The sequence below is a fragment of the Ambystoma mexicanum genome, chromosome 11, assembly GCF_040938575.1.
Source record: "Ambystoma mexicanum isolate Mex_15411 chromosome 11, UKY_AmexF1_1, whole genome shotgun sequence".
Lineage (NCBI taxonomy): Eukaryota > Metazoa > Chordata > Amphibia > Caudata > Ambystomatidae > Ambystoma > Ambystoma mexicanum.
The window spans coordinates 1,279,643,943-1,279,671,236 of NC_090934.1; the positions used below are offsets into that span (position 1 = coordinate 1,279,643,943).

General features: G+C 45.3%; 1 protein-coding gene across 2 annotated transcripts in view; it reads right to left on the reverse strand.

Annotated features, from left to right (window-relative positions):
* Positions 1 to 27,294, reverse strand: part of THSD4 (thrombospondin type 1 domain containing 4) — a 1,773,455-nt gene that overhangs the window by 32,279 nt on the left and 1,713,882 nt on the right. For both annotated transcript variants that reach the window (XM_069624755.1, XM_069624756.1), the window contains one exon: positions 10,411 to 10,590. In XM_069624755.1, the coding sequence (XP_069480856.1) occupies positions 10,411 to 10,590 (180 nt within the window). The remainder of the gene's footprint in view (positions 1 to 10,410; positions 10,591 to 27,294) is intronic.

Below are 27,294 nucleotides of genomic sequence, written 5' to 3' on the forward strand. Positions count from 1 at the left end.
GGTGTGTACCTGCAGGAGAACAGGGAGGTGAACATAATGGGAGAAGCCAATTGAAGGTAGCAGAGAAGGTTTTCAAGGAAGAAGGGGTGGGTTGCACAGAATGGGGTCTTTTCAAGGAGAAGGTGATGGACCTTAAGGGCCAACTAGAAGTCTGGGATATTGGTGACGCTTTCGATTTCAAGTAGTAAGAAGCTCCGGCGATGGAGGTGGAAATATGAAGCAGGCATTTGAAGTGGCACAGGGTGGTTGAAGGATTAAGAAGGGTGCTGGAATCAAGGATGCAAGTGGGTAAGTTGCAGGAGCTAGAAGCAGCTAGGAAGGAAGGCGGTACCCCATGAACAGATTTGAAGACAGCAGTAAAATAGATGGACCGGGCATTCATAGACAGCCAACTGCCCTGAATGCATTTGGGTAGGTGAGTGAAGCACATGGGAGCTTACAAAGAAGGGAAGCTGCCAAGTTCATTTCCTCTGCTTAGTCTTTAAATCTCTCCATGGTCTTGCTCCCCCTCATCTCTCCTCCCTCCTCTCTTTCTACACTCCCTCCCGCTCCCTTCGTTCTGCTGCCCACTTCCTTCTCACTGTTCCTACATCCCCTTGTGCCCCCTCCCGTTTCTGCTCCTTCCAGCTCCTAGCCCCCCTGCACTGGAACACCTTACCTCTCTCAATCCGCTCTATACTTACCTTCTCCTCCTTCCGCACCTCCCTTAAATCTCTCCTTCTCCATCCCCCGCCATGAAACCCTCCCCCCTTCTTGCTCCCCCTCCTTCCTTTGTCTTCTCCCCATGATCATCTCCCTCCCCTCACCCCCACCCTCCCCTTTCACACCTTTATACCCTCCTTCTGTTTCCCTCCTCCGTCTCCTCTTCACCCCTCCCTCTTCCCCTCAGTTCTACTGCACTACTCTCCCTCTTCCCATTCAGTTTAATTGCTCTACTTACTGTTTTGTTGGTCTGATTCATAATTGTAAATTGCTTCTACTGTTTTAATGTTATATGTATCCAGTTGTTAAAATGTACAGCGTTTTGGAGTAAAGCACTATATAAACATAATAAATACAAAATACAAATACAAGTTAAGGATTATTTTGAGAGTGGGCAAAACAGTAGAATGGGAAGCCCATGCAGTAGTGAAGTTAGCTAAATACCAGAGTGGAGACGTGTGGCAGAATGCCACCTGTTTAGGTCAGGATAGCCTGAACATTTTTATTTTTAGTAATAATATGATGCAGATAATTCTGTTTCTGAAAGGGAGGCCAGCTAACGAGACCTCCCTTTAATAATGATCCATGGCAAAATAATAGGGCACTTATGTGCCTTTGCTGGGACCATCTCCTGTTATCCACAGCAACTGTCCTGCAGTGGAAGCAGGGCAGGATCAAAAGACACTTGTGCATTCCCGACAGCTGCTGGAACACAAAGTTCCAACAGCTAGAGGTGGACTTTTAATAACCCGATACAAAACATAATATTTGTGTTCCTAATTCAGCCTTGTAACACTGGCATCACACAATTATACAGCTACATCATTTGGATAGTATATTAGTGTCAGCTTGATGAGCAGTGGTCTAGTCCCAACAGCTGTCTGACCCGGTGTCTCCACAATGAACATGTGGGTTCATGCCCTAGGATGCTGCCCTTTTGATCCCATAACAAAGGGTATAGGAATGTTCCCCTGGAGGTCTCCAGGGAAAGAGTGCTATAAGGACAGCCCTGACATAACAACACTCTCTCATACCAGGTTGCTGATTACTGGAGTCATTTTGCATGGGGTGGAGTATAAGTAGATAGAGGAGAGGTTTAGGTGAAGAGGCGGTTCCACCATCTTGAAGTCTTGCCTTAGTTGATTCAAGTTTGGACTTCAAGACAACCAGAATTCACCTAATATTCTGTTGGGGAGACAGTCTATTCCAAAGTCCTTTCCATAGAGGTGAAGCTACAAGGCTCCAAGGAAGAGGAAAGCCTTTCTGCCTACCCACCTAAGCGGCACATTTGGGGAAATACTACCGTGGACCCGCTAGCTGTGCACTGGAACCAGGACCCTGCACACTGGAGGAGAGGCCCCCCTGGAGGTTCCTGCAGTGCTGCTTTTTGGCACTCTATGAACTTACCTGCTTTTTCGAGCTGTCTCAACACCAACTTGACCCATTGAAGTGCATCACCGCTATGACTCAACCACCAGCCTGCCACTGTATAAGCACCTGACTCTCCACATCCTGAGCGCTGACTTGATCCAACAGAAGAATCATCTTGACGCAACTAAAAAACCTCCTCAGACCACTGGAAGCCATCGACTTTCCTTTCACAAATTCTGAATTGACCCAATGGACGCATCATTTTGATTTGAATCGACTGCTAACTAAAATTGTTGGGACTCCTCTATCCGATTCTGTAAAGCACCTGAGACAATACAAAGAGGTATTCGCAGTGACCTTGGACTGCCTTAAAGGGTCCTAGTGACTCACACAACCCAATTATTTGCCTTTTAAAGACACTTTTAAGCACTTTTGACTTTAATTTAATTGTTTTTTTATGACGCACCTAATACTGTACCTGAGTTTGGTTTCTAAGCGTGGATCTGGGATTTGAACCGCTGTTGCTCTGTGTGGTATTGCTTCCAAGACCAGCGCGTTGCCCCTGGGCTATCCGTTCACAATAAAGGGCCTGCACCTCTCTCTTCACCCCAAATGCCTGCGTTGCTCCCAAAGTCTGCATTGTCTGTGTTTCCCTTACAGGGTTTGCTGTCCAGTTTTTTTGATTAGCTTGTGAATTGTTTGTTTTTATTAAATACATAGGATTATAGAACCTTAATTGGTCCTTCTTTTATTTTGGTACCACTTTACTATTGTTTGTGTGGCACCTTAGATCACGCTCCTTCTGAGGAGTATAACCTGCCCTCATCCCAGGCTACCAAAAGAGTCGAGGGAGGTATACCCGTCAGGCTGTACCTGTTTTACCTTTAAGATTGGTATCACTACTGGTTTAGTGATAGTGCAAGATTGAGTACACGTTTTAGTCACTACCCGTCCCAGTATTCCTGCAGAGCAGCAGTCCTTGCAATTGGTTTTAAAGGAACGTTAGGTTTGCACTATCAGTTGGGTGTGTAGATGTGACGAACTACTGGAGCTTCTGGTCACTGTCAGATGACTGCAAGTGTGTGTGCAGGTGGGCAAAGGAGGGGAGAGGTCAGCTGGCATTATCTCCCAAATAATATAGTGGTGGGAGAAGAATACAGGAATCGATGAAATCGAAAAGGTAGTGGAAAATCCGGGGAATTACAATGTCCTGAAAATCGAGGTTGGAAAGGGCCAGAAGGAAAGAGGAGTGATACACATTGTCAAAGGCTGCAGACAGAGCAAAGAGGAGGAGAAGAGGTACAGGTGACGAGCAGTGGTGAAAAAGGTGGAAACAATTTAGGCTATTTCAGTTGTATGTTGGTTGTAGAACCCTAGTTAAAATGGTTTCCAGAATCCATTTGTTTCCAGTTGGTTGGTGATCCTGTTGAAAGCCCTATGCCCCACAATTAGAGTTTTGTGGGCAAAGTGAGAGGGGCCAATAGCTGGCAGGATTTATTCGGGATTCAGTGTCCGGGTATGTGCGCGTCTAGCACCTTGAGGCAGTTCCTTTGCAGGAGTGGCCCTTAAAAATTCAGTTACACAAAAGAGTAGGGCCCTCATTACGACCCTGGCGGAATCCGCGGTGCTAAATGCACCGCGGAGCATGGCGGAAAGCCGCCGATAGCGCCATGGGGGTTGGCGGATTTACCACCCCATGCCGACCTTGGCGGAGCGGTAAATCCCCAATCCCCATTTTACCCTTCCCCATTCCCATTCTTGCCCCATAGGGTATAATGGGAGTGGGGAAGGAGTTAATTACGCCGCCGTAAAGTACGGCGGCGTAATTAACAACGAGGTCCCTTAGCGCCATGGTTTTCTCCGCCCGGTAAAACCAGGCGGAGAAAACCTCCATGGCGCTAAGGGAACTCGTAGTACGGCGGACGGGTCCGCCGCGATTAGCGCTGGCGGAAACCCACTCCGCCAGGGTCCTAATGAGGGCCTAGGCCTTAATTAACCTTGTCCACAGCATATTTTAATTTTATTTTTACAATGTACCCAAATCAGGGGATGTAAATGTCAGTTTGGCTTCAAGTACGTCAGGGGGTGTCTTTAAAGCATGCCATTATTTTTAGAAGCTTTTTTCATTCATTAATTTGCTTTATTTCGACAGTTGACATAAAAACCTGCACATATAAACAACAAATCAAAATGGATGGTTGCGTTCTCAGTACAAACACTATTTTACAAATAAAACAAACAGCAGTTAAAATACGCGATTGATCAAGAGCAGGAACCATAAAATCGTATTATCAAAAAGTAGTTCCTATTGCATGTTCTTGCACTGTTCTAAAAAAGGAGCTGGCAAAATATTGCTCATGAATAGTGGATCATACAGAGCCTTCTCACAAACTCCCAATTCTTAAATTCATGTCATCCTTCTCACTTACACTACAGACCAAACGGAAATGCTAAAGACCAAAAAAAAGGCATACAATTATTCTAATCAAGAACCAGCACCATAGTTGATTGATAAATAGAATTACAATTTCACCAATCTTATACTATGTAGCACATGTTGTTAACAAATATTTCATTCATAGTGTCATGTCTTCATTAAAAAGGTTGATACAATATTCAAAGTGTCCTGAGACTCACCAGGCTTAAAAGAACGCAAGTGCATTTCCCAATTCTCTCGTTTTAAGTTTCTTTAATAGAAGTAGTAACCATTGCCTTCTATAATAAATAGCACATATCTCCATTCCACTGAGCACAAAAGGAGCCCTTGGGATAGGTTGCCTGATCACATTGGCTAGTAAATGTATACATTTACTAGCCAATTTATGAAGATTTATTTGAAGCTTTCTTACAGGTTAGTCAATGTTCTTTTCGGTCATGGTCTAGGCTTTAGTAGCAAATATCGTTTAGCTTAATTCTGCTCCTGATAGCAATCTGTTTTTTAGTCTTTCGTTGTTGAACACAGACACCACACAAGCTTTGTAATGTTTCTCATATTTACAGGGCTCATCCAATAAGCTCAGGAGGCCAAGGGACGCTGACATTTCTTTGACCTCTCTGAACCATGACAGTAGTTACGTACTGCTAATGTGCCAGTAGTACATGCAATTTCAATCTTCCCTTTTGTTGTTACTAACCACACAATTTACAGAATTGTTAGTCTTTTGACTCTGTGCAAGTCTATTGGTCCAGACCTTGTGACCTTTAATCTGAAACTTTATGAATACATTTTGTTTTATCTGTTCAATTTCCTTTGTTCAGTTATGTGATCTATAGGTTAGTTTATAATTTTACCTAACCTTCTGTAGTTTACTTGCACCTCCTGTGCGTGTTAGAGAGGGGTAGCCTTTGACTCTGTTCCTTGACTTCCTGTTTGAACCATGGACATCAAGGTCACTCAAAATATCGCAAAGTACTGCTAAGTAAGTAAAACATTCAGGTGTGTTCCAGGATCGCAGCCAGTGCAAGAATGGCCTTGATTTGGCTGTATATGCAATCCCTATTATTCCAAATTCATAACTCAGAGGGACTTGCGGTGTGGTAAACGGTAGTTCCAAAAGACGTTTTAAATTTGTATTTGCGCTTCTTTGTATTGGAACAAGAATATGATGGCCCCATATTTCTGGCCCATGAATTGCTGCTGGGGCTGCCTGTGCTTTATAGCCATCACTTGCGCGGGATAAGGTCTATCAACCGAAACGGACGCAACATTTTTGAAGTCCTTGGCTACCATCATGGATATGTTTGCTTTTGGCCACAGTCAACAATCACTGCAAGAACTGACCACATTGTCTTCAGGTGTTTCACGATTGCGCACTTGCAGTGAAGAAAAGGCCCTGCGCCCCTTTTGAAAATTGAGCCCAGCTTCCTCAACATTTCTTGCTAATCTCTTTTATATGTACGACAAATGAGAACTTTGAATGCATCAACAGCCCCTCAACTGTGTCACTTGGCCAAGAATTGTCCAAAAGCTAATTAGGCTTATTTTGGAAGCCTACTAGCCACACATGTCTTTCACTTTACAATCATCACCTACTTAGTGAAAACGAGCGAAGAACGAGCACATTGCGCCTCGTGGAGTGGACCCTTCAACAGTGCGGGAGAGTTAGTAATCACTTGAGGTTTTAGTCACTTAGATGCTTTCATCGTGCATTCTCTGCTTCAGTGGATGTCTCTTATTTTTAGTTTTTACTAAACTGGGCCTGCAATGTTGAACAATGCAGCATTATGCTGCCACTCTGCTGGAATTGCTTAACTAGGGCTTGGGGAAATCTTTTAATAGACTGTTAGACATGTTGGAAAGTAGCTGTAGGGTTCACTGAAAGGAGCAGTGATCTAATCCAAAACACACTGCTCCATAGTTATATGGTTCACAGTAGAAATGTACCATTTCCATTAATGTATATTCCAGAAATAAGGAAAACTACTAGGTTACACACTATGGGGGTTTGTTGGGGTACTTTGCTAAATTTGATTGCAACCTTTTGTAATAATTATTTGTTAAACACATTAAATGATGGTATCAGGATGGAGTTGTCGCTGCTCAGGGGCTATTAGAATGGCTCACTCTCATGTCGTCTCCTTTCCTTCTATCAGTGACTGCTGGTGATTTATTTTTACTGTTGGGATGTAAATATATTGCCCAAATGTGTTTAACTAAACATGGCCACCCCGGTTGCACCAATATATGTCATTATTCCCATGTAACAAACAGCGGCTCCTGGTGAATTTGTACATTGGAGAGGCATTCATATATTTCCAACAAATGTGAACAGGCAAACAAACCCAAACAACCCAAGTGGGGCTCTCAGGAGGGCAGGGTATGCCACAGAGAAATGTTTGCAAATATTGGATTTTACAGTACACATTTTTTTAAACAAAATGGGTACGCATCCATATAATTTGCAAGTCGTTTTGTAGATTAACACAGGAAGCAATCCAGCAGTTGCCATGTCACCAACAGTACACAGCAGAACATGTTTTTATAACAAAATGTTTTTGGACAAATGCCTTCTTGCAGAAAGTCGTGCAGGCACAATACTAAAAGTGCAGAAGGCCTGGGGAATGCTCTCATTTGCTCAGGATAGGTGGGAGCATTCTGTGCATCACAATGAGTGTTACAGGAAAAGCTGAATGCCCCATTTGTAAAAGTAGCAAGTGGCATTTAGAAGTCATCTGGGCAAAACCACTAGAAAACAAATTTGAGCCAGTATAGCAACAAACCCATTGGCCCTCGTTACAAGTTTGCCGTCCCGGAAAAAAGTGCAGCTAGCAACTGTTACCAGCACCTTTTCTAGACTGGCAAACTACAAGTCTGCCAGAAGGGGCTGTGAACTACTGGCAGGCCTGACCTGCCGGTAGCGCTGACCCCTACCGGCAGAGTTTTCACTGTGCTTCAGTGTTTGCATTCCCATGGAGTCCTAAGGGACTGGGAACTTACCGTTGCTCTGCCGCTCGTAATGTCCTGGTATTACCGGGATATCAGGTGGCGGAAACTGTAAGGCGAGTATGCTGGTAACCCGCCGGTGGCAGACTCGTAATGAGGGCCATTGTGTAATCTGCCTCTGGCTGAACCTAGAGCCTGCAAGCATTAGTCTATGGCCCATGTTTTCATTATGCCTCCCTCTGGGCTCACGTGGCCCCTCTGTCTCTCAAGGACGTATGTTTTAAATTAGGGTTTACAAAAAATAACTTGTTGATAGTTGTAAGAATGTTACTCAGGGCTTCATGTTCTGACGGACACTTTATTTTTGTACTTGATGTTTAGATAACGAGTTACACACCACATTTTAGTAACCCTAGATTAAATCAAAGGGGGAGGTGAAACACGCAGGAGGCCCGGTGACCGGTCATTCCTCAGGATGGCTGCGATGCTGGAATGTGCCGCCTGCAGACCGAGGAGGCTTCCACGTCCTTAAGTCAGCCTTGCGATGAGTTTGAACATTTATGGGGACGTCTTATATTAAAAAAAGAAGGTCATATCTATTCCTCCATTTATCAATCAGCCCTTCCAATTATGAAAACAAAGCATCACTAGTTCTATTGTAACTAGGTCAGTAGGTGGCGGATGCACTAACTAGGTCAGTAGGAGGCGGAAGCACTAACTAGGTCAGTAGGTGGCGGATGCACTAACTAGGTCAGTAGGAGGCGGAAGCACTAACTAGGTCAGTAGGTGGCGGATGCACTAACTAGGTCAGTAGGTGGCGGATGCACTAACTAGGTCAGTAGGAGGCGGAAGCACTAACTAGGTCAGTAGGTGGCGGATGCACTAACTAAGTCAGTAGGTGGCGGAAGCACTAACTAGGTCAGTAGGTGGCGGATGCACTAACTAGGTCAGTATGTGGCGGAAGCACTAACTAGGTCAGTAGGTGGCGGATGCACTAATTAGGTCAGTAGGTGGCGGATGCACTAACTAGGTCAGTAGGTGGCAGATGCACTAACTAGGTCAGTAGGAGGCGGAAGCACTAACTAGGTCAGTAGGTGGCGGAAGCACTAACTAGGTCAGTAGGAGGCGGATGCACTAACTAGGTCAGTAGGAGGCGGAAGCACTAACTAGGTCAGTAGGTGGCGGATGCACTAACTAGGTCAATAGGTGGCGGAAGCACTAACTAGGTCAGTAGGTGGCGGATGCACTAACTAGGTCAGTAGGTGGCGGAAGCACTAACTAGGTCAGTAGGTAGCGGATGCACTAACTAGGTCAGTAGGTGGCAGATGCACTAACTAGGTCAGTAGGTGGCGGATGCACTAACTAGGTCAGTAGGAGGCGGAAGCACTAACTAGGTCAGTAGGTGGCGGAAGCACTAACTAGGTCAGTAGGAGGCGGATGCACTAACTAGGTCAGTAGGTGGCGGATGCACTAACTAGGTCAGTAGGAGGCGGAAGCACTAACTAGGTCAGTAGGTGGCGGATGCACTAACTAGGTCAGTAGGAGGCGGAAGCACTAACCAGGTCAGTAGGTGGCGGATGCACTAACTAGGTCAGTAGGTGGTGGATGCACTAACTAGGTCAGTAGGAGGCGGAAGAACTAACTAGGTCAGTAGGTGGCGGATGCACTAACTAGGTCAGTAGGAGGCGGAAGCACTAACTAGGTCAGTAGGTGGCGGATGCACTAACTAGGTCAGTAGGAGGCGGAAGCACTAACTATGTCAGTAGGAGGCGGAAGCACTAACTAGGTCAGTAGGTGGCGGATGCACTAACTAGGTCAGTAGGTGGCGGATGCACTAACTAGATCAGTAGGAGGCGGAAGCACTAACTAGGTCAGTAGGAGGTGGAAGCACTAACTAGGTCAGTAGGTGGCGGATGCACTAACTAGGTCAGTAGGTGGCGGATGCACTAACTAGGTCAGTAGGAGGCGGAAGCACTAACTAGGTCAGTAGGAGGCGGAAGCACTAACTAGGTCAGTAGGTGGCGGATGCACTAACTAGGTCAGTAGGAGGCGGAAGCACTAACTAGGTCAGTAGGTGGCGGATGCACTAACTAGGTCAGTAGGTGCACTTCAGCCCGATTTATAGCAAATTTCATCTCCTTGCATCAGCCATGGTGGTACATCTATTTTCTGATCAGGGAATATTTACAAGGAAAGACCAAGTGTTGGCAAGATCCAGAGAGTTGAATGCCCAATTCCCATATGGCTGGCTTCTTCCTAAATCAAAGCACAGGATGGCAGGCACATTCCCGATGCCTTACACTGGCACCTTCCAGCCTGGCCAGAAAGTGGATCACCACCTTTGGATATGTATGGTGCTCTTTCACAGTGTTTTTCTGGCAATCATCGGTTCTTTACATATCTGCCCCAAACAGGTGCTGCTTTACACCGATAGTCGGCTTCGTGCAAAGGTTTTGGCTTGCCAGTGTGGTAAGAGTGAACATGGAGAAGGAGAGATAAGGAGGGAAGAGAGATATGCAAAGGCTGGAGGGAATGCGTTAAACCTTCTTCCCGTAAATGATCAGGGTGTGGAAGCAACGCGGTGGGTGGGGCTGCTAAAAGAGCCTCACTCTCTGCTTACTCTTCTTCAGTGTTATGGTGCCTCGGCTAAATCACATCTGGACAAGACCTTCAATGACTGTTCAGGTGCATGGTGGTGTCTAGACTTCCCCATTCTATATAGTTTGTCTGTGGACTGATCTTAGCCCTGCAAAGAGGACCAACTATTATTTTCACCCAAAGCATCACTGGGCTAATTTTACTTGTTCAACAAAGCACAGCCACCTTTGATCACCAAACACAGGTGGGCCTTTAAATAACCTGTAGTTCTCAGCTTGTTCGAGGGAGCAAAAGCAGCAAATGCACTCCTGAGGGGACCAAAAAACAACCCCAGAGCGACAATGAGAAGGACTTACTGTACTCCATTCTGTATGGAACCACTTGGCACCGCAAGGCTTGAGGTAGCAGGGTTGCTGCCCGGCCGGCCTTTCCAGGTAGGAGCATTCGAATGGGTTTGCCACTGTGAAGCTGTCAGCAGTTTTCCGGATGCAAATGACTTCTCGCTGTTGAGTCCCACTGCCACACTCAACGGAACACTGGATGGAGATGGGCAAAGGAGAAAAGATCAGAACACAAGCTGGCGAACCAGCCACACCACGACTGGATAAACACCTCAAAACCTCCAGAACACAATTGAGGGCACTATTAATGAGGTGGACCGCTACAAAAATGGCCCCACTTTTTGTGGCAGGGTCTGACTTCCAGCAACAAACTTGCAGTTTTCGTTTTGTGAATTGGCACATATGCAACATATGTTATGAATGGATGTATTTTTTTATTGTATGAATTGGGCCCATACGTTTTTATAAATCTGAATTGAAAAGAACACCTGCTGAAATTAGATGGCGCCTTCATTTTAGAAAAAGCAATATATATTCTTTGTCCATATTGTATTCAGCTAGAATCGTGACCTATAAGAATGATCTTTTGCTTACATAGGTGATTTTAATTATAATCCCATTTTCCCAGCAACATAAACTTAAAATCATAATGCAATTCCAAATGTAACAGCTACTCTCGTTTTCTAAAGCCAATCAGTTTTACTGAACGTTACTGCCAAGGGAGAACTGCTCCATAGTGCATTCCAGAGTACATAGGATAAATGCACACATGAAACAATACCCATCATTGCCATTATGGATGTGTTTATAAGGCGCTAACAATACACCCAGTTGACTGACCTTATTGGATATCTCAATAGAAAGCCAATTTCTGCTTCTGTCGTATTAATGTAGCTACTAAAGAAAACTGTAAATGTACATATGGATTAAACCTAAAAGAGCATCAATAGCAAATCTCATGAAGCAATGCACACACTCAATGCACCATTCTCCCAGACAACAGCGGCACCTGACCACGCCACTCCATCCAGGGGTCCTTAGAGAATATGATGAGAATGTTCTAGTGAATGTTCAGGGCTGCCCGACCTGGTGGATTCTGGACTTAGAGGAAGCACATATCGAGGATGCCCAGGTCACCTTAACTGGCTTACGGCACTAAGGCAGGGGCCAGTCACATGCGTGCTCACATAGCCACATATCCGAATAACAACAATGATGTGAGGACAGAGATGCACAACTTAAGGGCACCCTTTATCATAGTGCTGATGCTCCCAGAGAGCCATGCAAGCTCACTAGTCAAACCCAAACACCCAGTGTAGGAATTCATGTCATTTCCCTTTAAGGAAACAAAGTTACAACATTCTGAATTCACAGTCATGAGAGGAAATGCATCTGTTGCTAAAGGAAACTAAGCATGCATCAAACTCACAGATCACAGCAGTCACATGGACACAACGTTGCACTTCACACAGAAGGAAATGCAGGCAACACACGTGTTGTTATATGTGTGAGGGACAAAACAACACCTGCTACAATCAAAGGGATTATAGACGTGTAGTTTTCCTGTGCAGGAAGAGCTACATTAATAATGGACAGTGTATCTTTCTTACCACAGAGCTTTCCAACTTCTGATTTATATGCTGGGAAAATAGAGAGACACAGTTCCAAGCAAGAAATGACAGGAGAGCTACAAAGGGAAATAGATAGGACTTACACATGTCCAGGGCAGGCATAGAATCCAAGATGGCAGCAGGCCCTAATGTATGCTCAGGACAACCCCCTTTCAGCCCACATGACCCACACACATGCCGCAATCACAGACCAGGCCAGCCTACCCCCCACAGGATTAAGCCATGTCCCCCGGCATCGCCCAATGGGAGGAAAACCCGAGTATAAAAGCCAGCTTGCACAGAGTGTGGGGTTTCAAGAAGAAGCTGAAGTTAAGTGTTTGAAGTAGATTGCTGGCATAGAGGTTTGTTGTGAAGAGAACTTGAAGGAGAGTGTTGGAGGTTTGGAGGAGGAGGAGGTTACATTGTTGGAAGAGTGGTATCATCTGGAGGGAGTCATTGTGGTTGTGAGAGGGAGAGCATTGAACAGGACTGAAAGGAGGAAGCTACATTGAAGGAGAACAGGTGCCATCTGAACTGAAAGTCCTTCAAGGGATTCAGGGGGAAGCTTTGTTGGTTGGAGGAGGAGGAGGAGGAGGGACCCACTACCACCTGGGGAGGAGTTCTGAGGAAAGTTAGGTGGGGCGATAGATTTACAAGACCCAAGGAGGTGGGAGAAGAGCAGGCAAGTCTACTGGCGTAGGAGGCCAGGGAGGTCTGGCAGATGAGACTGTTCCAGGGAGGAGTTATGTGATGACTCAAGCTCACCAAGATAGGCGCGCCAGGAGTCGCCAGGAGCGGAGTGTCCAAGGGACCAGGGCCCTAGAAGAGGGAGGGTGGCCAGGGGACAGCAAACACCTCACATACGATGTTACCCGGATTGTTTGTTTACAATTGTTTGAATAACAGGGGTCTGAATTGACCTTCTGCACAATTGACCGTATGGTCATTTTTAAATGCATAATGAGTTGGGTTGGGGTAATAATAATATAAGGGGATTGGGTGGGGGGTTGGGGTGTGGGTTGGATTGGATGAGGGGCTGCGGGGGGTTAAATTCGGTCAATTGTGCAGGAGGTCAATTGTCATTCATACAATTCATATAAAACTCCCACTTACATCTCGGGAGAGTCGACCACTGGTGAGGGAGATCCACCTCTACCCCAATCTGCTGGAATTGAGCATAGAACTGTACCAAGGGTTTGGTGTGTTGACCCCAAAGGGCCTTCACCGTAAACTCACCAGAAGGAGAGCTGGAAACCCCAAAACCTCACAACCCAAAGACAAATGCAAGAGTGTTCTACTTGACATTGAAACAGGTGCAGGATGAGCCCAAACCTGAACTTTGTAAGAGTTTCATGGTTTGATACTGGAGCAGAACATTCAACAAGCATCGGTGGGCGATGGACAGGATCTTGAACGTGATTCGGTCCTTAACCGGGAGCCAGTGGGCAGATTTCCTGGCTTCTGAGATGTGGTCGAATTTGCCCATGCTGAGCGCAGCCCAGAGGGCGTTGTTCTGTATTACTTGTCATTTATACAACTTGCACTGTTGATCTAGTGTAGAACAAGAACTGGTAGGGATGCAATGTACTACGTGCCCGTTTTCTGCAAGAGCAGTCCTAGTCAAGCAATTCTGAAGTGTTAATGCATGCAATGGCCTTCCAGGGCTTTTGGATGCCCGGAAGAGAATCATCCTGGAGCCTGGCTCTGCCTACTCTTGCAGGATCTGCCATTACAGTCATCTCATTGACGTCAGGCCTGCCATTCTCTGAATGCCTATAAAAATGGGCAATAGGTCTTTGCCTAAAGACGAAAAGTGTCTGACCGTGCGCTAGCTCTCCAGGGTCTAGGTCATCAGATTAAGAGAGGGGGCTTTGGCTAGGAGTGGGGGCTCTGCGACTCCTATGTACCACCCTGATAACACACAGCTTTTGCACGTACACCGAGGTAGGCTGTATTTCATAGAGTGCAGAGAACCTCCATGCCTTGGGGTATGGACAGACATCGGACTTTAACACACAGTGCTACTGAATTTGCTCCAAACCATCTGACTTTGTCTCATTCCTGTGGAGATCAAAGTTCAGCCTCTTTTTCTTCTGATCACTCTGAATACAATCAGAGGACAACCGAGCCTAACTATGATCACAGGTGTTAGTGTTCATAGTTCCCACTCAGAAGTGTGCCTCACTCTTGTTTTTAACATTTTCAACAATTCTTCTGCACTTATATTAAGGCAATTATTTTAGTTCTGAAAACTAAACTTTCAAAATGTAAAAGCGCTATAGAGTGTGCCGTATAGTAAGCATTGGACATTGGCCAACTTCTAAGCTTTAGTCTTTCTGGTATTTTGTCTGCTGATGTCCCCATATGCACGCTTTTGGAAATGAAATTACATTTTAATCATCAATTTTGTATTGGCAGTCTCTGGGAATGGAAAATGACATTTCCATCTGGGTATTGGTACTATTGCAAGCATTCCTGTGGCACGCGGGGTTTATGGTGCGAGAGTAAGAGCTCTGCCGAAGCTTCAATATCAGCCTTCGACATTAAACGCTATGGAATGCCTCGATGTTTTCCTTTCCGCAGAATGCTTCAGCAATATTTCATTGTGATGGTTCACAGGGGAAATCCAGGAAGAGCAAGGCAGAACTCGAGCTTTGTGAAACTGACATTTGCAATTTGCTCTCTGTTAAGGGGCTAGAGGGGATTAACAGAGAGACTCCTCTGTTTATTTTTACAGAGGGAGCCAATACAGATTAAAATAAATATGCGCAAACATAAGGGATTGAATTAAAAACCATAAAGTACAATGCAGAGGCTTCCCTCTCTCTCTACCACACAGGCACACACACCCTACCACACAGACACATACACCCTACCACACAGACACATACACTCTTTTGCTTGCTCCTACACCAGGGTGTTGTGTTAATTAGTTGGGGCTATTCCTATTGTACGCCAAAACTATTGCATGGAAGTACAGCTGGGGAGAGATGACATGTGAAGAGAGACACACAGTTTGTGCGTATTATTTCTTTATTTACCCATCCATTGACTGCCCATGGCTATGCTAACCTCTATGATCATTCCTGCCCACAACCTACCCCGCCCACCTTGATCCCCCGCCGCACAAAACACATCCCCTGGGATCTCTTTCAGCTAAATATCAACCAATAACATCAAACCTTTGCCTACCACTGTTATTTCTAATCCGTCTGTTGAGAGTTGTTTGAGTAATTGCAGCTGTAAGTGTGCAACTGGTGTAGTAACATTGGGCCTCATTACGAGTTTGGAGGTAGCCATGCCTTTTTTAACGGCATGGCTACCCCCAAACTCTGTTCCGGGTCCCAAAAATGGGAATTACTGGGCCCTTCCGGCCTTTGCAGGCCCAGTAATTCCCATTCGCGGGACCCGGACCCAGTACGTCCCCATTCCCATTGAGCCCGCATAGGGCTCAATGGGAATGGGGAGGATGCTAACAAGGGACCCGTTAATGACGGGCCCATTCTGCTAGCAGGTGCCGCTCTGCACGTCTGGTCTGGCCAGGTGTAGACAGCGGGACCCGCTGCAGAACTCGTATGTGGCGGCCCAGTATGAATGGTGCCGGTCCCTTACCGGTATCGTTCATACCATGGCCACCACAGTCGTAATGAGGCCCATTGTCTTTTCCCAAGGTGTCTTCAGCCACTTGATTTATATCTCTTCCTTGCATTGAGGTCCTGTTAAAAAACACATTGACAAAGCCAACAGTTTTGGCTTGTGCAAAGGTATTAGAGAGGCATTTCCAGACACTGTTTCAAGTGCCCAAGTAATCAGACTGTTATCAGGCTTTTGTTATCTATACCCAGGTAGTGCCCTTATGGCAGTGCCTGTCAAATGCCGATCTCGTGCCTACACAAAAGTGAAAACTGTTGGCTTTGCACATGCATGTTGTTTGTTGTAAAGATACAAACTAGTCCGATATCTCAGTTATGCATTAATGCTGGTAGAAGAATTTGCCATGTGGGGCCCTTTGCTTAACAGCACAAACAAACAATATGTAGTCACAACATAAACAATGGCCCCAGTTCACTGAAATAATGTCCATTGGGCTTGCAGGTGCCGCCGCAGTGCTTGCAGTTAATTTGGCTCAGTAACGTGGCGGGTACCTGAGCATGTAAAGTCACCATGAAGGTACACATTGCATAAAGTAAGTCCTAAAAGACAAGCAATAGCAGGCCTCTATAACAAAAGCAGGCATGCGGTGGTGGGAAACTCCATTGCAGGGCTGCTGAGAGCTCTGGGCAATAGTGCCGCACTCCACAAAAACACTCGCAGGCAGCATTCGTTCATCTTGTGTTGATTTATTTACTCTTTGATTGGTTGAGATTTTATTTGATTTTATCCTAGATCAGTCCATGTGATGTGATAGAATTTCATGGGAGAACCTTTGTGTTCCTAATTCCATATGCTTGCCTGGAATGGCAGGTGGAGGGGACAGGTATCTAATTTAAGCAAAAGTCAACCTATATATGGAGCACCACAGGATTTATTTTATTTATTTATTTTATTTGTTACACGCCCAGACCCTCGGGTGTCACGACGTGGTTATAAGACAGCTTAGAGATTAGTAAAATTCAACATTACATTCGTTGCATTACATGATATAAATTACAAAATAATAATAACAATATACATGGACTAAATATTCACAACAGTATACGATGGATGGGATCCTATCTTTGGGTGCTAGTATTGGTTGAATAACCAGGTTTTCAACTGTTTCTTAAAGACCGTGAAGGAGGATGCTTTTTTGATATTAACGGGTAGTGTGTTCCAGTGTTTGGGGGCTAAAGTGGTGAAGCTGCTGCCCCCTGCTCTTGTGGTTTTGAATCAGGGGGGGGGTCCAGGAGGAATTTGTCATTGGATCTAAGTAATCTCATGTCAGTTTTAGGATGCAGGGTATTGTTGAGGTAGATAGGTCCTTTTTTGGTAAGGCATTTGTGGGTGATGCATAATGTTTTAAAGATAAATCGGGCTTTGATGGGGAGCCAGTGGGCATCTTTCCTAGTCTTGGATATATGGTTTGATTTTTTTTTGCCTAGAGCTGCCCTCAGGACTTTATTTTGCAAGAGTTGCATTTTGGCTAGATTGGTGTTGGAGGTGCCCAGTAGTAATACATTACAGTAGTCCAATTTCGATAGGACCAGTGCTCTAGCTAGGGTGAGGCAATTTACTGGGGTCAGATATTGTCGGCTGAGCGCAATTAATTTAGAGGTGTAGGCCGTGGAGGAGGCAAGTAGATTGATCTGTTTGGTCATGGTCAGGCTGGCATCGATGTACACGCCCAGTGTTTTTACTTGCTTCGACACTGGAATATTGGTACCGTCGATATTGATGGTAGAGTATTCTGGCTGAAGGGTTGCTATTTTGGCTGGAGATCCTACGATGAGGACTTCTGTCTTCTCATCGTTAAGACATAGGCTGTTTAGTGCCATCCAGTTTTGTATGATGACGTAAATGTTATTGATTGTTAGTGTGTCCTGGTCATAGTTGCCTGTAAGAGGTATAAGGATCTGGGTGTCATCCGCAAAATGTTTGTATATGACACCCATGTCGTCAAGTGCTGAGAACAGGAGCTTGGTATATGCGTTATACAGCGTGGGAGAGAGGCAAGAGTCTTGGGGCACTCCTATGGGGACTGGGATGGGGTTGGCTGCTTCTTTGCTTATGGACACTCTGGAGGTGCGGTCGGTTAAGAAGGATTTCACCCAAGCAGTGGCTGCCTTAGAGAAATTAAACTCGCGGGCAAGTGAGTTGCAAAGTTTGTCGTGGTCCACCAGGTCAAACGCGGCTGAGTGGTCCAACAGCAGGAGAATGCAGAGTTTCCCTGAATCTCTGATGGCATCCATCTGGATTTTGAGGTCCAGGAGAGCTGTTTCAGTGCTGTGGTTGGGCCTGAAACCTGATTGTCTGGTACCAAGGAGCTGGTTAGATTCTAAGTGGGTTTGAATTTGGTTGTAGGCTAGTTTGTCGATGATTTTGAGTAAAAAAGGGACCGTGGTTATGGGGCGATAATTAGTTGGAATGGTGGGGTCTAGATTTGGGTTTATTAGAAGCGGGGTAACCCAGGCTTCTTTAATGCAGGTCGGAACTGTATTGGAGTTGAATGAGGCATTGACAAATTTAGAGATGAGGGGGGTCAGAGTGGGTGCGCAGGCTTTGACTAATTTGGCTGGGACAGTGTCTCCTTTGCAGTTGGATGCTTTTAGTTTGGAGAGTGTGTCCAATACGCGACTGTGGGTGACTGGTGTGAATTTGAAGGGGGGGTTGGAGTTGTCACTGGAAGGGGTACAGGGATTAGGGGTGGGGGAGTTTTTGGTTGCTAGGAGTAGTTTTTTGGAATTGATTTTATTTTGCAGCATAGTGATTTTGGAGGCAGGAGCATCTTGTATGGTGGTACACCATTCTTTGCTTGCGTTTGTGGGTGTGTCGGTTGGAAGTGGATTTTCAAGTTCTCTAAGGATAGAGAAGAGCTCTTTGGAGTCTGATGCTGCATTGCTAATGCGAGCATTGTAGCCGTTTGCTTTATGGGTGATGATAGCTGTTTTGTAGAGGGTATTTGCGTCTTTGAATGATTTGGCTGAGTCCGGGGAGGGATGTTTATTATGGGCATGCTCGAGAGAGCTTTCTTCCTTCTAAGGGCGATTAGTTCCTCGTTGAACCAGAAGTTGGATTTTTTATTGAGGCGTCTTAGTTTGGAGGTGACAGGTGCTATCGTGTCAATCGCTGTGGAAAGGCATTTGTGGTAGTACTCAGCGATAGTAGTAGGGTCATTGCTGAAGATTGAGTGGGTATCTAGCAATTTGTTCAGGGTGGGGTCAAAGTTCTCAGCTGTGAGCTTTTGGGGTTTCTACTTTCAATGGTGTCCATAGTTATGTTCTTGGGTGTACAGGGGTTGTCACTAGTGATAGTAAATTCTATGCAGTAGTGGTCTGTCCAACTAAGTGGGGTAATCGGGCCTATAGTGATGTTGGTGTTGAGGGTGAGGATCCAATCAAGGGTTCTGCCCTTGGTATGGGTGGGGACATTGACGTGTTAGCAGAAATTGATGTCATTTAGTGCCAGGAGAAGGGCGGTTGCTTTGGTATCTTGGTTATCATTAAAACCGAGATTCAAGTCACCAATGATGATACATTTCGTTTTGGGTTTAAGGAAGGGCGCCAGTATTAGTTGGATGTCTGTTTCTGGGTGGCTGTTTGTGCTAGGGGATCTATAGATGACCACTATGTTGATTGTGGTGTTTTCATTCAAAGTGAGTTTGGCGAGCAGTAGTTTGTACCCTGCGATTGTTTCAATGGAACTTGATCTTAATTTGATTGTGTTTTTTGTAATGATGGCAACACCGCCTCCTGGAGTGGTGGTTCTATCAGATCTGAGAATGGTGTAATCTGGTGAGATGGCCAACGCTAGCAGAGGACCTGAAGCTTGGTGTAGCCAGGTTTCTGTGATTACTAACAGATCTAGGTCAAGTTCGATGATGAGGTCATGAATTTCAATGGCCTGGGCTCCAAGGGAGCGGGCGTTGATGAGTGCGTTTTTGAGACTAATGGGAGGGTTGGGATCCTTAGTGGGAATATTTTTGGTTAGTGGGCAACTTAGTGGAGTGGTTTTGGTTGCTGTATGCTGGGTGTGTTTATTATTTGTTGTGTGGGCCGTGGGTTTGGGTGATCCGGGTGGCTGGGTCCTGGTGGTTGGGTTATGGTGTGGTAATCTCATGCGTGCTCTTAAATGGGATGTTCTCTCATATCCTAGGACAGGGTGTGTTTTACCATTACTTGAGGGGTTGGGGAGTACATGTGGATCACTAATGAAGGCTGGGATAGGCTGGTGTTCCTTACTGGTTGCGTAGGGGTCCTTGGGACTGGGAGTGAGAATGGAGGAGGATGGGAAGGGAGGTGTGGTAGGGAGGAAGGGGGAGGACAGGGAATGGGATGGTGTCTTGGGCAAGCTAGTTTGGTGAGCCCATTACTGAGGGTGAGAAAGTGGTTGTCAGTGCACGGGGTGTCAGCTCGGACAAGGCAGTAGGGGAACATGATGCACAATATCCAACTTATCATAGCTAAGGATATGGGGGTGGGGTGAGGTTAGGCTAGGCTAACTTTGTCTACACCAATTAAGCTAGATACAGTAGTCAATAGTAAGCTACTAGTAGGCTAGTATTAATAAACCTAGGAGGGGCGCAGTTTAGGCTAGATAACATTGTCATACATGCAAAAACATTAGGCTAACAACAATATTCCTAAGAGGGACACGAGCTAGGCTAAATATCGTTAGAGCACATGGGACAACATTAGGCTAAATGCGGTGATCCTAGGTAAGACACAAACTAGGCTAAATACCATTGGTGCACATGGGACAACATTAGGCTAAATGCGGTCATCCTAGGTGAGACACAAACTAGGCTAAATACCATTGATGCACATGGGACAACATTAGGCTAAATGCGGTCATCCTAGGTAAGACACAAACTAGGCTAAATACCATTGGTGCACATGGGACACCATTACGCTAAATGCGGTCATCCTAGGTAAGACACAAACTAGGCTAAATACCATTGGTGCACATGGGACAACATTAGGCTGAAAGCTGGGCTATGAGCTACAGTATTAAAGTAAAGTGTAAACAAGGGATCAGTGTGGCAATTGGTCAAAGGCGGCACAGGCGAGTACAGGCTGTAAATCGAGGGTACAATGCTGCAGTGATATGAGCAGAGCAATCAGCTATATGGTCTCTGGTAGAACACAGGTAGTGCAATGGGCACAGAGAGGGATTATCTATGAAAGGACGTACGGTGCTAGCAGGAAGTCAGCAAATTATGCAGGCACAGATGATACGTATACAATAGTCATTGATCAGCAAGTGCATGTAGCATGGCTGGAGGGGGGCCCGTGAGCAGTTGGATGTTGGCGCCGTGCGCTAATGAAAATTCATGTCCTCAATGGGTAGCGTGGACGGTAGGACTAATCGTCGGTCGGGGATGGCAGGATCAGGTGTTCATAGTGGAGCTCACGTGGGTGGTGCTAGGCAAGCTGAGGTGGGCGTGAGGGGTTCAAATGAAGGAGGTTAAGAGGGAAGCTGGGTAGATAGCGACCAGGTGGGGCTCTCACCTTTTGCAGAGTAGTAGCTGGGCGAGCGGGCACACAAGCACGGCCGAGCTCGGTCAGGCTCAGTCAGGATTCTGCCTTTTTCGGTGGCCTTCTTCAGGGCCGACTCTCGCCTACCGGTGCGCCCTGATAGGCTAAGAAGCTGCAGGCCACCAATCAGAGACAGGCAGGCAGGCTTCTGGTCTTGAAGATCAGTGAAAACAAAGGAGAGAAGCGGGGGCGGCCATCTTTGAATGGCGAAAACCTCGTGTTAAGCCAATTCGTTTTTGGGAGAAATCTGCTTCGTTTTCATTTCCGGCAGGCCCAGGTGTCTGCAGTGGAATGAAGGGCAGTGCTAAGGCAATGCTTTAAATAGGGGGTGAAATGAGCGATTTCTGGGGTGATGTTTAGGGCAGGTGCCTAAAAAACAAAGGTGTAGCCTCCAGGCTTACCTTTGTCTGGCCACAGACTGTGGCTGCCTCGGGCTGCTCCAGCAGCTGGGGTGAGAGGGAGCTCCTGCTCCAACCTCTGTGAGCCGAGGGATGATCAGGATCAATCAGGATTCTGCCTTTTTCGGTGGCCTTCTTCGGGGCCGGCTCTCGCCTGCCGGTGCGCCCTGATAGGCTAAGTAGCTGCAGGCCACCAATCAGAGATAGGCAGGAAGGCTTCTGGTCTTGAAGATCAGTGAAAACAAAGGAGAGAAGCGGCGGTGGCCATCTTTGAATGGCGAGAACCTTGTGTTAAGCCAATTCGTTTTTGGGAGAAATCTGCTTCGTTTTCATTTCCGGCAGGCGCAGGTGTCTGCAGTGGAATGAAGGGCAGTGCTAAGGCAATGCTTCAAATAGGGGGAGAAATGAGCGATTTCTGGGGTGATGTTTAGGGCAGGTGGGTGCCTAAAAAACAAAGGTGTAGCCTCCAGGCTTACCTTTGTCTGGCCACAGACTGTGGCTGCCTGGAGCTGCTCCAGCAACTGGGGTAGAGGGAGCTCCTGCTCCAACCTCTGTGATTGGTACTGCATGGTGGTGGGACTGCCAAGTCAGACATCACTATTGCAACAATCAGTCTCCTCCATGCATTACTTATCCTTTCATCAACAGCTGATGTGAGCAAAGACTTGACTACTCTCGGTACTTAGATTTATGATTTGTTTCACTACTTTTCTTTTTCCTGTTAAATTCACTCACCAAACATGTTTTGAAAAAGAGGATAATACTGAGTTTCTCAAAAGCATCAATATTATACAGAATGCATCCGTACTTAAATTGCACCCATGTTGTGTCTAACTACAACACACATATTATACATATATATGTATAAGATATAATAACATCCACATTTCTCCTAAAAAGTGCAGGACATACAATTGCTTGTGTCTAAGCTTACTGAAAGCTTCTATCTATAACATTAGATTTGCCCAACATGTTTCAGTCCCTGACATTGATTACTGGACCTTCTTCAGAGTAATTGATATTTGTATATGGAATATTTATACTAACCAATGATTTTGGATGCAGTGTATGATGCAAACTGAAATCTAATATGTATACTTTTATCATCTGTAGATAGGCAGTCGTCCTTGTGTCTGTATTGAAATAAAGAAGCCTTCACAAATTATTATTGTTCAATGTAATAACTGCCAATTTTCACAGCGTTGTATTTAGGTTAGTCTCTATGGTGCAAATTATATCCCTTGCTTGTAACAAGGAATTATTCCTTATTTGTATGGGTATACCTGAGGTTTATTTTGTAATGTCTCTTGTGGTTAAGGACTGTTTACTAACTGGATCCTCATTTCGTGTGTACACATGTCCAATCTGTCTTGTAATTTCCCATGAACAATAATATGAATACACCAGACACCCACTCAACCACTACATGGAAGCCATTTTGTAATTCAAGGGTCATGTCCAAAGTAGCTTTTTTTCTGGAGCAGGCCTCTGTACTCTGTGACCTTTGATTGATCGCAAGTGATTGACAATGGCCTTTAACGATCACTCGCCCATATAGTGAGTTGGACTGAAAGGACTGCCAGAATATGCTGGCTGTATTTCAAACAGGTGCCAATTTAAGAGAAATAGTTAACTACAAGTTTATGATGTATACTGTTCCCATCCTGATTTGGGCTGCTTTCTGTGGCAAGTAACGAGTAACAAAGGGTTGCATTCATGCACTGGGATATTGCAATCTCAGAGCCAAGATTTAGAAACTCAATACAGAAATATTCCTGAAAGTGCATTAAAATAGAACCCGGCTTCCAACGCCTCGCACCTTAACAGCAGAAAGGGAGACGGCAAGGCACACTGAGGGGAGTATTAGTTCTATTAAGAAAGGCACAGCTCCTCTTACAGTGCTTCCTTTCCGGCTCTATGTGATGTAGTCCAAGAATTGCTCAGTACTGGTTTGCATTGTCTGGTGTCCCTAAAAACATTCTGCAAAAATACGAATAATTGAAAAAGAGAGTCGACAAGTTAAATTGGAGGGTGACCCCATTTCGCTTCAACAGCCTCTTTCTCTCAGGACCCTCCTTACTACGCGCCTCATGTTAGTGTGCCATGTTGTGCACGGCTTGAAGAGTAAGTGGGTGAAGCCTTAAAAGTGAGAGGCAGAGAGGGCAATGTCATATGATATGATATGATAGGTTATTTATAACGTGCTTAATACCCAGAGGTTTCTAAGTGCAGACCCGGGGATCGAACCTGTGTTGCTCCATGTCGGCTTGCTTCCATTGCAAGCACGTTGCCCTGAGCTATCCTCCCAAGAGCACAGGAGAAATAGGTGAGCAGGTGGTGAGCATGGGGTTTGCAGGGTTTCCCAACTCGCATATTTGGACATTTGGATGGGTGAGAGAAGGGGGGGCTGTGGTGCTCTCCCTCACATAGAAGGGCACGGGGAACCTAGAGCAGCATATAGGAAAGAGGTCAGCGAGAAAGAGGCATGCAGGAAGGAGTTGTGGGAAAAGTGGCCTCCGCTGTCTCCCCCATGATCCCTCACCATTGACTATGCTGGCTAGGGCTGATGGGAGTTGTAGTACAAACCATCTGGACGAGCAAACACCTGCCCTCAAAGGACTTAGAACTACATTTGAGAAACGTTCTGGAAAGAAAATTTGAAGCTAAAAATACTGCGCTTGGTAAAGATGAAAGAAAGATGGGGTATGACTTCTGCCAATAAATAATCAAACATTGATGATTCTTGGTGTATTCTGTGTCATGATCTGGGCGATATGTTGTCCTTTTACATTTTGGAGCAATTCGCAAGTAGCTCGTTACCTACCCATGAAAATTCCAATGTGTTCTGAGGTGCATAAGGGAAAAAAGGAGCTATGAACTCCGGAGGCGTTGTGTGCACAGAGGGCCAGTTCTCTGCTCGACTGAGCAGATAATATGCAAGTGCGTCAGAGTGCCAGAATTCATTTTACAATAGCCATGCATTTTAGCCTTGAATTTACGGGCCCGGTAGTACCATACGGGTCAAGCAGAATGTGTGATGGAGGAAGTACGCTGTTTACATTATGGAAGCTGAGAAGGTTATTTAAATAACTGACTCTAGCATCCTACGCCACGATTGCACTGCAATGCTGTTCAAGGTGGTCTTTTTATTCTGGTGTCCTGATAATGCTAAAACCTGCATATGTGGTTTGGCTAAGCTAAAATATTTATCAAATCTGGTCACCATATGGGAGTCTGGAGGCCATGTATGCGCTCTGCAGATTGCTCAAGCGGAAAAAGAGTTTTTGCTCAGTGGTTCAGTAGGTGGCGACAAAAATGTGTATGTTCTGGAACATTCTGTCAGCGAGAGGTAGTTGTGTATTCTGAAATGATTGCGTGTGGACACCGAACGACAAAAAAGAGAACAGTCTACGAATTAACTGAAAGCGTATGCCAAAAAAAAACATACACTCAACGTTAACACAAGCTGAGCACCTATTAAGGAATAAGATTGCAAAAACTAGAAAGTTAAATTAATGCTAGAGCGCTTTCTGCAGTCTTTTCACGCGTAGATACACCAATCTATTGCATTTCACGATATATAAAGAATGTCCAAGGATACACTCACAAACTTGTAAAGTGCGAATTCATACAAGCTATAACCGAAACATGTGATGGCGAAGATTATGAATTAATCTTTTTATTCACATACTTATAACATTTACAACAAAACCGAGAGTTAAACCCCTCCCCCCCGCCCCAAGCCAAAAACACAGAGTTAGCATAGATCTAAAAACCTGTACCAAATATTCTCAAACAATTTCATTTTCTTCTGACGATTATAGATCACTCGTTCCTATCCACCAGTTTAAACATCTCATCAAGCAAAGCACTCTATTTTCAGGAAATCCTTGACTTCCAAAGTCTCACAATTAATTTCTTAGCCATCAACGAACATCTAATCAGCCATTTTTTCTGTGCAATAGTCAAGCCCCCCACAAGTTCATCGTCACCCAAAATCAACGTCACAAAATCATAATCAAGGGAAAACCCAACCACTCTGTTAAAAACTGCACATACATTCTCCCAAACGTTTGTCACCTTAACACATTCCCACAGCATGTGTTCCAGAGTCCCTGCTCTATGCATGCACCCCAATATTCATCCGTATCAGTCATGCCTCATTTATGCATGTGCTCCAGTGTCCAATAGACCCTATTCAGTGTTTTAACTTGCCTGGATCGCTCCCCCAAGTTGATAGATGAAAGAGCCACATTCTGACAGACATTCGCCCAACGCTCCTCTGTTATTTCACTGGGCAACCTCGCTGACCACTCCTGCAGTGAAGCTGTATTACAATTGATACAATTACTTTGTAATACTTACTTGCCAAATGACCTTCTGTCTCTGCTTGAGCATTCAAATGTGCAAAATCAACCCCTCCCATCTCTGAGACATCACCAATAGACTTTTTCAGTGTACAAAACTCCGGAATTGTACAGTTTGGAATTTGCTGTGTAGTTTTCAATTTATCAAATGAAAGCCAATTTCCTCCTGCTCTGAGGTCAGCTATCCACTGAACAGCCCCCCCCCCCGAGAACCATTCTAGCCAAAACAGCATTTTTTCCGTCTCTCATGGCTGGGTTGTACCAGACTGAGGAATCAAGGCGTTTCAAAGCATTTCCTTCCAGAAGTGCCAGGAGCTTCTTCTATAAAGCCCTTAAAAATTCAGTGGCTGGCGCTGGAAACGCAGATTGCGCCTATTTCATTGTCAAAATAGAATTTTGTGTCAACGACCCAATCAAACTCACCTCAGCTTTCACCCAATCATCTAACTCTGATTTCAGTAGCGGTACCAGTTTTCTGGCCATAAAAGCCAGATGGAAGGACTAAAAATGTAGGACTCATAGGCCACCCTGTCCACCGATAATTGAAGCTTCCAGAGCTTCATGCGGGGAGGTTTACCATCCCATCAGAGGTTCTGCAGCAAAATATCAAAACCCAACCACACTTTTCTCCCAACAGGTAAAGGAAGCATGCCAAGCACATAGGTAATTGTGGGAGTGGAATTCATCTTTAGTGCATTAACCTTCCCCCACAAGGAGAGATGTAAAAGCTTCCACCTCTATAGATCCATTTTTAGGCAGAATAGTAGTCCCCTCATATTCTCTGATGCAATCCTGTGTAGCCTATTGGTCAGCCAGATACCCAAATATTTAATCGTACCTGGACACCACTTAAAGCCTAAATTCACAATCCTGTCTTTTTCAAAATAAATGGAAAGAGGCATTGATTTTGATTTTGACCAATTCATGTTATAACTGGGCCATGCATTAAACTCGACTATTAATTCTATCGGTTTCAGCAGTGAGCTTTCCAGTTCCCTTAGCAGCACAAGCCAATCATCTGCCTATAACCATAGCTTTTGGGTGACCCCGACATAACTAACCCCTTTAATTTTCTCCTCTTGTCTGATTGGCAGGACCAGTGGCTCTATCGCGTTCACAAACAATAAAGGTGATAAAGGACAACCCTGCAGAGTCCCCCATTCCAGTCCAAATGATTCTGATCGAACTCCATTAGTAGACATGCCAGCAGTCGGGTTCACGAGTAAGGTGTTAACCCAACTCATAAAAGACCTCCTGAAGCCCATCTTTTCCATCACAGCAAACAAAAAAAACAGTTTACCTGATCAAATGCCTTCTCTGCATTAATGAAAACATTGCCAAGTCATCCTCC